Source organism: Symphalangus syndactylus, chromosome 2 (genome assembly GCF_028878055.3).
Source record: "Symphalangus syndactylus isolate Jambi chromosome 2, NHGRI_mSymSyn1-v2.1_pri, whole genome shotgun sequence".
NCBI lineage: Eukaryota > Metazoa > Chordata > Mammalia > Primates > Hylobatidae > Symphalangus > Symphalangus syndactylus.
The window spans coordinates 77,787,568-77,799,824 of NC_072424.2; the positions used below are offsets into that span (position 1 = coordinate 77,787,568).

At 35.3% G+C, this 12,257-nt stretch overlaps 1 protein-coding gene across 4 annotated transcripts in view; it reads right to left on the reverse strand.

Moving 5' to 3' along the window:
• Positions 1 to 3,594: 3,594 nt before the first annotated feature.
• MCHR2 (melanin concentrating hormone receptor 2) overlaps positions 3,595 to 12,257 on the reverse strand; it is a 70,090-nt gene continuing 61,427 nt past the window's right edge. For 3 of the 4 annotated variants that reach the window (XM_063633478.1, XM_063633476.1, XM_063633482.1), the window contains one exon: positions 3,626 to 6,324. In XM_063633478.1, the coding sequence (XP_063489548.1) occupies positions 6,009 to 6,324 (316 nt within the window). In that variant the 3' untranslated portion in view covers positions 3,626 to 6,008. Of the gene's footprint in view, positions 6,325 to 12,257 lie in introns of all 4 variants that reach the window. The other variant, XM_055259734.2, reaches the window with a different exon arrangement.

Consider the following 12,257-nt stretch of genomic DNA (forward strand, 5'->3'; position numbering starts at 1 on the left):
AGCAACATCAGCAACACTTGGGAGCTTGTTACAAATGCATAATCTCAGATTGCACCCCAGAGCTACCAAATCAGAATCTGCATTTTAACGATATCTCCAAGTGACATGCATCCACTGTGAAGGCTAAGAAGCACAGTGGATAAGAGCATCAGCCTGGGGTTGCTAGCTGAGTAACCATAGGCAGGTTACTTAACCTTTCCAAGCCCTGGATTCTTCAGGTATAAGATGTGGGCAATACTGGTATGTAGCTCTGAGGGCTGTGCAAGGATTATATGAGATTATGCACAATGCCTGGTACACTGTATGCACTCAAGAAATGGTAGGTAAATGTATACACCTTTACTGTCATTGTGCTGGTTGACACATTATTTCCTGGCCCATTGTGATAACTTCCTATGATTTTCAGCCTCAGGCTCTTCCCATTCTTTTCATCACACACTCTAGTGCCACCCATTTCTAAGAGCACAGATCTGATTGTGATCCTGCCCTTCTCAAAAAGTTTCAAGGTATCTCACTGCATTTATAAACCAACTTCTTGGCATGGAATCCACAGCCCCCTACTTTCTGAGTACAGCCTGAGAAAGAAGGATATGGTGGAAACCCGGGAAGGCCTAAGAGTCAGGAGCTTCAAAATTTTGCCCTTGTTCTGGCAACAAAAAGCTTTGTGATTTTGAGTTATCACTTTACCCTCTTTGGGTTCCAGTTTCCAAGTCTATAAATTAAGTACTTTAGTTAACAGTTTTTTTAAAAATATTTTCTTCTGTACAGGATGTGCAGGTTTGTTACATAGGTAAATGTGTGCCATGGTGGTTTGCTGCACAGATCAACCCATCACCTAGGTATTAAGCCGAGCATCCATTAGCTATTCTTCCTGATGCCCTCACTCCCCTCAACCCGCTGACAGGCCTCAGTGTGTTTTGTTTTTCTTAATGTGTCCATGTGTTCTCATTGTTTAGCTCCCACTTATAAGTGAGAACGTGCGGTGTTTGGTTTTCTGTTCCTGCATTTGTTTGCTGAGGATAACAGTTTCTAGCTCCATCCATGTCCCTGCAAAGGACGTGATCTCATTATTTTTCATGGCTGCATAGTATTCCATGATGTATATGTACCACATTTTCTTTATCCAGTCTATCATTGATGGGCATTTGGGTTGATTCCATGTCTCTGCTATTGTCAACAGTGCTGCAATGAACATATACATGTATGTATCTTTATAATAGAATGATTTATATTCCTTTGGGTATATACCCAGTAATGGGATTGCTGGGTCAAATGGTATTTCTGCTTCTAGGTCTTTGAGGAATCATCACACTGTCTTCCACAGTGGTTGAACTAATTTACATTCCCACCAACAGTGTAAAAGTATTCCTTTTTCTCTGCAACCTCACTAGCATCTGTTGTTTCTTGACTTTTTAATAATTGCCATTCTGACTGGCATGAGATGGTATCTCATTGTGGTTTTGATTTGCATTTCTTTAATGATTAGTTGAGCTTTTTTTTCATATGTTTGTCTTGCCTGAATGTCTTCTTCTGAGAAGTACCTGCTCATGTCCTTTGCAAGGGTCTTACATCTAGTAATTGACCAGGGTGGAACTTAAACCAAGTCTACTGACACCAGGAATTCCAAAGCAGTCAACACAACATTGAAAATTGAGGAGAGGAACCTCATTCCTTATTTCTTATTCCTGGAAATAATTTTGTCAATTGCTTGGGAATAGACTTATATATGACATTTTAGATAGCTGTTATTAAAAGGTGTCTAGTATATTTGCCTTGAGTGTTTTTCTGAGAAATAGCAAATGTATTCAGTTTTATAAATTAGAAAGAACAACACATTTAATGCTATAGGAACCACCTGTAGTCTCAGTAAAAATCATACAGTGTTTTAGAAATGCTTTTTTCCCCTACTTCTGATTAAAAGGCTACTTTATACTTTCAAGTTGGTTTCTGATAGAAGAGAATACCTTTGAAGTAGTATCCCAGAATTACACTCCCAGTGATGGTGTGAGGAGCCAGAGGTAGCTTTTTATCCTCAAGAAGCTCAAAACTCTATTTTCATAATGCAATGTTAAGTTTTTCTGTTGTTAAGTTAGCAAGTTCTTGTGGTTTTGCTGCTATTGCAATACATTTAATTCAAAATTATTCCCATTTTTCTCAATTCTTACATGAAAAAGGTAAACATTGTTTGTGAGATATTTAATCAATTTTGACCCTTTGATATGATTTACTTTTGTCTTTAAATTCAGACATTAGTAGCAATGAAATCACTTAATGAAGAATCCTTTCATAAACTGATGAGATGTGTACATTTAATCTTAGAAGAAAATGTACTGACAGTTGTCGATACAGTTTTTTTCTTCCCCTCAATTCTGTGATGTGCGTTCCATGTGTGTTTCTGGAGGGTATATCCATTAATGTGAATGTTGTGTTTTTACCTCCCAAAGCAGTTATTAAATTAATGGTATATTTTATGAATTATATTTTAGAATCAAGAAACCATTGTAGATGCTTCTCTGGGACACCTAAGTGGGTACAGTTGATCTACAGGAAGCATAGGAGACACTGGATTTTCAGTTCTTGAGATGAGGTATAATGTCTTAGGCGTTAAAAAAAATTATTCTCAGTGGAGCTCAGCACAGTGCCTCAGAGATGGAGTGTTCTGTAAATATGTGTTAAATGATGAATTTACAAACACAAGAAATCAAGATACCAATTAAGTATAGTTTTTTGAGTGGACTATAGCTACATCTCAACTAATTGCTAAAATGGCCAAATGGAAAGATTTGATGCTACCCCTGCTAGGGTGAACTCATAAAGGAATTGTAACTGTAGGAAGTGTAGCGCTGTTCCTAATTTTAGGTAAGAGAGGAGGCGTTTTGTAGAATGAACTAAATTATTGGTGTAGAGAGCTGTCAACAAAAAATTGGAGGCAGTAAAAGAAAATATTGTTAATTTCTCTATTTTGCTTTGGGCTGATTCCATAGAGCTCTGTGAAGAGAACAGATAATTAATGTCTGCCATTCTGACAAGAAATCCAAGTAAATTCTGAGTCAGGTATTTCTTTAAAATTTGACAACTTTTAGAGCGTAATTATACAATCTTGATTTACTCAGTAAACGTTTAAGTATTTGTTATAGCTATTATCAACTGTATCAGTGTTCCACAAGGGAGGGACTATGGTTTGGTAGAAAGGACTCAGGGCTGGTTTCTAGCTGCTTTTTAGGTGTGGGTCTCTGGACACACAATGAACTGTGTTAAACATAATTTGGTTTATTTGTGTATCATTTTTATCATCTTTAACACTTGATAGTCTCTAAAGTATGTTTCAGATTCAAGGTTCCATGACCCTGTGACATTATAACCCACAAAAAGCAGTAATTTCTGAGACATAATATAAGAGTCTAGGTTTCTGACACTTTGGTATGATAATGAGTGCCTTCAAACTACTGGCCATATTTAAGATACATTTTACTAATTCAGAAACATTTGGTCTTTGTTCAGGAGAAACTATTTCTATTAAGAGAGTATGAAATCCCTTATAGAAAATCTTAAAAGTAGAAGCTACAAGCCAGAGGTAAATTAACATATAAGCAATTTTTACTCATTCATTTTTATTAATTGATGATCAAAGTTTAAAGAGGCACCTAGAATTGAATAAGAATAGAATAAGGATGCGATTATTATTTGACTGAGTGACAAATATCCAAGTATCATTATTAACTTCATTTGAAAGTAAACATGTATACATATCATGGCCCAACACAGAAAACACACAAAGAATCTCTATCAAACCACCTCTGTAAATCTGCATATAAATATGCTTATGCATAGAAAGGCTATATAAAGGGACAAAAATAAATTTATTAGTCACCCTTTTCATTTTCTACTTTGATTAAATGCTAAAGTTCCTTACAACTCTTAGTAAATATAATTTAAAATAATTAACTGGCCAATTATTTGAGGACTATTGGGACTGCTACTAGAAAAAGGTCTGTGGTTTAAAACTAAGTCTTTAAAATCATAATATTTTTCTGTATTAAAAAAGACAATGAAAGTAAACAATTGCTCTTCAATTATCACATAATAAGATGTTTCTGACCCATTGTGCTGGGTCTTCAGAAGTCAATATTATTCACTGAGCCCGGACTGTTGCATCTTAGAAAAGTGAGAATGAAGACCCCTGAAACTGTGGCCATGACACAGCTTCTTATTGACGTTTTATAGGAGCATCCAGCTGCGTATGTAGGTCTCTAGACCTCAGCTATGGAAATAAAATGTTTCAGATGCTACCTGTTTCAGTGTGTAGTTCTCATGTTGTTTACGGAGCCATTCATCCAGGTATGCATTTAGATACTATCCAGTTCTGAAATGGTGCCTAAAAAATTCTAGAGTAAAATAAATAGGGTTAAAAATCACGTCTGGGTTGATTCAAATACAAGTTTATCCAAACACAATTGAGATATAAAAATGGAGATCAGATATAAAAATGGTTAATTCTTTTTCTAGAAAGGGCTGATTGAAAATTGGTTTCAGATGTTCATGGAGAAAACAAATTTAATGTATTTAGATGAAGAAGGTGGGTTTACAGACTTTATCCACAAACAAAAATAACAATATTTGTCTTAGTGTAGAACCCAGGCATTAAATGCATTGTTTCCTTTCCTAACTATGTATAAGTCTAAAGAGGAAAAGATAGAGATAATGAATACGTTTGAAAATTTAAGGGCTAATTACTTTTTGTACCTTAGAACAAACATGTATACTGTAACCAAAAGGGAATGTTTCTTGTTTTTGTTCTCTTTTTTTTTTTTCTGAGATGACGTCTTACTCTGTTGCCCAAGCTGGAGTGCAGTGGCGTGATCTCGGCTCACTGTAACCTCTACCTCCTGGGTTCAAGCGATTCTCCTGCCTCAGCCTCCTGAGTAGCTGAGACTACAGGCACGCGCCACCATGCTCAGCTAATTTTTTTTTTGTATTTTTAGTAGACAGGGTCTCACTATATTGGCCAGACTGGTCTTGAACTTCTGACCTTGTGATCCACCCACCTCCACCCCCCAAAGTGCTGGGATTACAGGTGTGAGCCACTGCACCCGGCCAGGAATGTTTCTTAATTATGCTTAAAGTCCAGAAGTAAAGTATTATTATTAAAGTGCAGATGCCAGTTTCTGCAGTTAGCAGGTGTGAGAACAAAGGTAATCCAAAATGATGCTTAAAACATCAACTCATTTCTATCAGACTTTAGTTCTCCTCTTGTAGGACTACAGGAGAAAGCAAAAGAAACTCCAAGTTACTGCGTTCTCCAGTATGATAAGTAAAGGTTGTCAAGGTCGTGCAGTAGAAAAGAAACGGGCAGAGCAGAATGTTAGCCCAGCTCTTAGATAGCTGTTGCAGCATTAGGCCTGTCATTTCTCCTTTCTGAGCCTTAGTAAACAAATGTAATAATACTTATTTCACAGGTTTGTTACATGTAATCTTACACATTGCATGTGTGCAATAAATGGTAACTTATTTTAAAAGGTGGGGCTTAGTTGTTGAGGGTATTAGATTGGACCATATAAAACTGACATTTTTTGTAGATAAAAAATAGCCAAACTTTGACTTCACTGTAAGGTGATACCCTCCTAGGAACCTTGAGGAAACTGTTACAGTGAGGCCACAGTGTGGAGGGCAAGGTCAGGTTCCTTGGTGAGTTTTGAGTCAATGGTCATGGATGGCCATTTTCATTAGTGACTAGTTTATAATATGCTGAAATAATATACACCATCATGAAGCTTGGGTATCTTAGACTATCCCATTCCCTACCCACAATATAGATCAACATTTTACATCTTGCTAAAGTTAGCATATTAAGCTCATTGCATTTGCACAGTTACACTTCTGTTCCATGCTGCTAAGAGTCACAAGTACACAAGAAGAATGGGCATAAACATATAGGTACACCTGCCCTTTCTAATAATACCAGTAAGATAGACAATCATGTCTAGACTCACGGTGATCCATGTACTTTCCTAAAAGTGTGATTTCAGAGTGTTTCCCATATTGTTGATTTCCTTCTCAGTCACTCTTCTTTGGATTTGAGGCAGACGTTTCTGGAAATTTCCACTCAGCAGGATGTAGAGAAAAGGGTTAATGCTGCTGCTGGCATAGCTGAGACAGATAGAGAGGTAATAACCCACATAGAAGGCCAGTGTGGGCTGTTCCATCTGTAAGTTCACCAGTTGTATCACATGATAAGGGGCAGCACTCAGGATAAAGACTGCCACCAGCACCAGCACCATCTTTGTCAACTTCATCACTCTCTGTTTTGGTACACTGGGATTGCAACTGCAAAGGAAACATTCAGATAGACAGGGTATAAACAACCATAGAAATTATGGGGCATTGTGTTCCTAGAACCTTTTGGACAGTTCATAATGGCTTTGCAGTGAAATATGAAGCTCATTATTATATTCCTACTTAGTGCATTATGATACATTCTTTTTTATTCTTGTTGAAAAATTTCCAAAGTTTCCAAAGCCGGAACATTTTTTTGTTGTTGTTAATTTTTTTATTTTTTGCGGGTACATAGTAGGTGTATATATTTATGGGGTAAATGAGATGTTTTGATACAGGCATGCAACGTGTAATAATCACATCATGGAGAATTGAGTATCCATCCCACGTGTAATAATCACATCATGGAGAATTGGGTATCCATCCCTTGAAGCATTTATACTTTGTATTACAAACAATCCAATTACACTCTTTTAGTTATTTTTAAATGTACAATTATTATTGACTATAGTCACCTTGTTGTGCTATCAAATGCTACGCCTTATTCATTCTTTTGAACTCTTTTTTAATACCCATTAACCATCCTCACCTCACCCTCAGGCCCCTACTACCCTTTCCAGCCTCTGGTAATCATCTTTCTACTCTCTATGTCCATGAGTAAAATTGTTTTGATTTTTAGATCCCACAAGTGTGTGAGAACATGTGATGTTCGTCTTTCTGTGCCTGGTTTATTTCACTTAACATAATGACTTTCAGTTCCATCCATGTTCTTGCAAATGACAGTATCTAATTCTTTTTTATGGCTGAATAGTACTCCATTGTGTACACATATCACATTATCTATTGATCTGTTGATGGACACTTAGGTTGATTCTAAATCTTGGCAATTTATATAGCCAAGCTTTTCAACTTGATGCGATCCCATTTGTCCATTTTTTTTCTTTTTGAGATGGAGTCTCACTCTGTTGCCCAGGCTGGAGTGCAGTGGCATGATCTTGGCTCACTGCCAGCTCTGCCTCCTGGGTTCACACTATTCTCCTGCCTCAGCCTCCCGAGTAGCTGGGACTACAGGCGTCCGCCACCACGCCTGGCTAATTTTTTGTATTTTTAGTAAGAGACGGGGTTTCACCGTTTTAGCCAGGATGGTCTTGATCTCCTAACCTCGCGATCCGCCCGCCTTGGCCTCCCAAAGTGCTGGGATTACAGGCGTGAGCCACTGCGCCCAGCCCCATTTGTCCATTTTTTGCTTTGGTTGCCTGTGCCTGTGGAGTAAGAAATTTTTGCCCAGACCAATGTCCTGGAGATTTTTTCCAACATTTTCTGGTAGTAGTTTCATAGTTTGAGGTCTTAGATTTAAGTCTTTAATCCATTTTGATTTGATTTTTGTATATAATGAGAAATAGTGCTCTAGTTTCATTCTTCTGCATATGGATATCCAATTTTACCAGCATAATTTATTGAAGAGGCTGTCTTTTCCCCAGTGTATATTCTTGGCACCTTTGTTAAAAATGAATTCATTGTAGGTGTGTGAATTTGTTTCTGGGTTTTCTATTCTGTTTTATTGGTCTATGTCTCTGTTATTATGCCAGTACCAGGCTGTTTTGGTTACCACAGATCTGTAGTATTATTTGAAGTAAGGTAATGTGATTCCTCTAGTTTTCTTCTTTTTGCTTAGGATATATTTGGCTATTCTGGGTCTTTTGTGGTCATATAAATTTTAAGATTTTTTTTTTCTATTTCTGTGAAGAATATCATTGGTATTTTGGTAGAAATTGCTTTGAATCTGTAGATTGCTTTGGGTGATATGAACATTTTAACAATACTGATTTTTCTGAACAATGAATGTGGAATATCTTTCCATTTTTTGGTGTCCTCTTCAATTTCTTTCATCAGTGTTTTATAGTTTTCATTATAGGGATCTTTCACTTCTTTGTTAAGTTTTTAGGTATTTAATTTTATTTATGGCTATTATCAATGGGATTACTCTTTTATTTCTTTTTCAGATTGTTGACTATTGGCATATGAAAATGCTACTGATTTTTGTATGTTGATTTTGTATGCTGAAACTTTACCGAATTTGTTTATCAGTTCTAGAAGTTTTTTTGTGTATGGAGTCTTTAGAGTTTTCCAAATATAAAATCATGTCATCTGTAAATAAGGATAATTTGGCTTATTCCTTTCCAATTCAGATGTCCTTTTTTTCTTTCTCTTGTCTGATTGCTCTAGCTAGGACCTCAGTACTATGTTGAATAACAGTGGTGAAAGTGGGCATCCTTGTCATGTTCCACATCTTAGAGGAAGTCTTTTAGTTTTTTCCCCATTCAGTATGATACTAGCTGGGGGTCTGTCATATATGGCTTTTATTATGTTGAGGTATGTTCCTCCTATACCTAGTTTTTTTAAGGTTTTTATCATAAAGAGATGTTGAATTTTATCAGATGTTTTTTCAGCATTTGATATTTCTATTTGTTATATTGAATTTAAATGATCATATGATTTTTATCCTTCATTCTGTTGATATGATGTATTACATTGATTGATTTACGTATGTTGAATCATCCTGGCATCCCTGGGATAAATCCCACTTGGTCATGATGAATGAGATTTCTAATATATTGTTGAATTTGGTTTGCTAATATTTTGTTGTGAATTTTTGCATGAATATTCATCAGAGAGATTTGCCTGTAGTTTTCTTTTTTGTTGTGTCTTTGTCTGATTTTGGTATCACAGTAATACTGGTGTTGTAGAATGAGTTTGGAATTATTCCCTGCTCTTCCATATTTCAGAATAATTTGAGTAGAATTTGTATTAGCTCTTTAAATGTTTAGTAGGATTCAGTGAAGCCATTGGGTCCTGGGTTTTTGTTTCTTGGGAGACTTTTAATTATGGCTTTGATCTCCTTACTTGTTAGTGGTCTGTTCAGATTTTAGATTTCTTCCTGGTTCAATCTTGGTAGGTTATATATGTATAGGAATTTGCCCATTTCTTCTAGATTTTCTAATTTAATGGCATATAGTTGCTCATGGTAGCCACTAATGATCCGTTGAATTTCTGCAGTATCAGTTGTAAGGTCTACTTTTCAATTTCCAAATTTATTTATTTAGATCTTCTGTCTTTTTTCTCAGTCTGGCTAAAAGTTTGTCAATTTTGTTTAACTTTAAAAAAAAACAGATTTTTGTTTCATTGATCTCTTGTATTGTTTTCTTCATTTTAATTTCATTCATTTCTGCTGTGATCTTTATTGTTTCTTTTCTTCTACTAATTTTGGGTTTGGTTTGCTCTTACTTTTCTAGTTCTTTAAGGTACATTATTAGACTGTTTATTTGACATTTTTCATCCTTTTTGATGTAGGCACTTAGAGCTATAAAATTCCCATTTAGTACGGCTTTTGCTGTATCCCATAGGTTTTGGTATGTTGTGTTTCCATTATCATTTGTTTCAAGAAATTTTTCAACTTCCTTAATTTCTTCATTGACCCACTGGTCATTCAGGAGCATATTTTGTAATTTCCATGTGTTTGTATAGTTTCCAAAATTCCTCTTGTTATCGATTTACAGTTTTATTCTATTGTGGCCAGAGAAGATGTTTGGTATTATTTCAATTATTTGAATTTTTAAAGACTTGTTTTGTGACCTAACATATGCTCTATCCTTGGGAATGATCCATGTGCTAAGGAAAATAATGTATATTCTGCTGCCATTGGATAAGATGTCCTGTAAATATATATTAGATCCATTTGGTCTACAGTGCACATTAAGTCCAATGTTTCTTTGTCGATTTTCTGGCTGGAAGATTTGTTCAATGCTGAAAGTAGGTTATTGAAGTTTCCAGCTACTATTATATTGGGGCCTATCTCTCTCTTTAATTCTAATAATACTTGCTTTATATATCTGGGTGCTCCAGTGTTGGGTGCATATATATTTTAAGTTGTTATATCCCCTTGCTAAATTGACCCCTTTTATCATTATATGGTGATCTTCTTTGTCTCTTGCTATAGTTTTTGAATTGAAATCTATTTTGTCTGATATGACTACTCCTACTTTTTTTGGTTTCCATTGGTATGGTATATGTTTTTCCATTCCTTTTTTTCAGTCTATGTGTGTCTTTATAGTTGAAGTGTGTTTCTTGAAGGCAATAGATCAACAGGTCTTGTTTTTTCATTCAGTTAGCCAGTCTTTGTCTTTTGATTGAAGAGTTTAGTCCATTTATATTCAATGTTATTATTGATAAGCAAGGACTTACTCCTGCCATTTTAAAATTTGTTTTCTGGTTGTTTTGTGATGTTCTCTTCCTTCTTTCTTTCCTTCCTGTCTTCCCTTGGTGGAGGTGATTTTCTCTGGTAATAGGATTTAGTTTATTGCTTTTTATTTTTTGTTTAACCATTGTATGTTTTCTGATTTGAGGTTGCCATAAGTCTTACAAATACTATCTTATAAGGCATTATTTTAACCTGATAACAACTTAACACTGTTTGCATAAACAAACAAGCAAAAAGAAAACTAGTAAAAACTCTACACCTTAACTTTGTCCCCCCAATTTTTAACTTTTTGTTGTTTCAATGTGTATCTTATTGTATTATCTATGTCTTGAAAAGTTGTTATAGTTATTATTTTTGATTGGTTCATTGTTTAGTCTTTCAACTTATGGCAAGAGTAGTTTACACACTACAGTTACAGTGTTATAATATTCTATGTTTTTCTTGATGCTTACTATTACCAGTGAGTTTTGTACCTTCAAGTGATTATTTATTGCTCATTAATGTCCTTTTATTTCTGATTGAAGTACTCCCTTTAGAATTTCTTGTAAGACAGGTCTAGTGTTGATAAAATTCCTCAGCTTTAGTTCATCTGGGAAAGTCTTTATTTCTGCTTCATGTTTGAAGGGTATTTTTGCCGGATATACTATTCTAGGGTATAAGTTTTTTTTCTTCAGTGTTTAAATATGTTATGCCACTCTCTCCTGGCATGTAAGGTTCAAAGCTGGAACATTTTGAGAGACCAAATAAATAACAAAGCATTAAATTGTGATTCAGTGTATGAAATAAACATATCAGTCTATAGTAATATAAATAATATTGAATAAAATGAGGAGAGAAGAGCCAGACCATTTTTACAGAAGAATTCCAAATAATATAGGGATTCTTACATAGATACTCCCCTTTCAGGAGATGGAGCTTAATTCCCATCTTCCTGCTTCCTCCTTGAAGGTAGGCTATGTTAGTGACTCATCTCCAAAGAATAGAATAGTGAAAGGGATAAATAGTAGATTCATGGTGGAGAAACCTAGCAAACACCACCTTAACCAGGTAATCAAGGCTAGTATCAACAGTGATGTAACATGGCTATTATGTGACCCCTCATATACTGTGATGAGAAGAGTTGATTTTTTTAAATAAAAACATGTAAGTGCAGTCTAATCATGATACAATATCAGGCGAACTCAGATTGGGAACATTCTACAGGATACCTGGCCAGTGCTCAAGACCATGAAGGTCATGAAAAATAAGGAAAGAGTGAGAAAGTCATAGATCAGAGGACACTGGGAAGACATGACAACTAAATGCAATGTGCTATTCTGGATTGAATCTGGAACAGATTTAGGACTTTAATGGAAAAACTAGTGAAGTCCAATAAAGAATAGAATTTAGTTAACAGTAATGTACTGCAATTTTCTTTGTTTTGACAAATGTCCTAGGTAATGTAAGATGTTAACAATGGGAAAACTGAGTGAGGGGTATTTGGGAACCCTCTATACTATCTCTGTACTATCTGTACTATATCTCTACTATCTACTTTTTAGAAATGCAAATTATTTTAAAATAAAACATTTAAAAATTCCCATATTTAATCAGGTTATGTCATATTTAGGCATTTAATGGAAATTTCCCTGGGACATGGGGGTAACAGATGAATAAAACTTGGGAATAATTTTAAAAGCATGGGAGCTAAAAATCATTTGATTCCCCTGCAATTTATCAGAGTAGG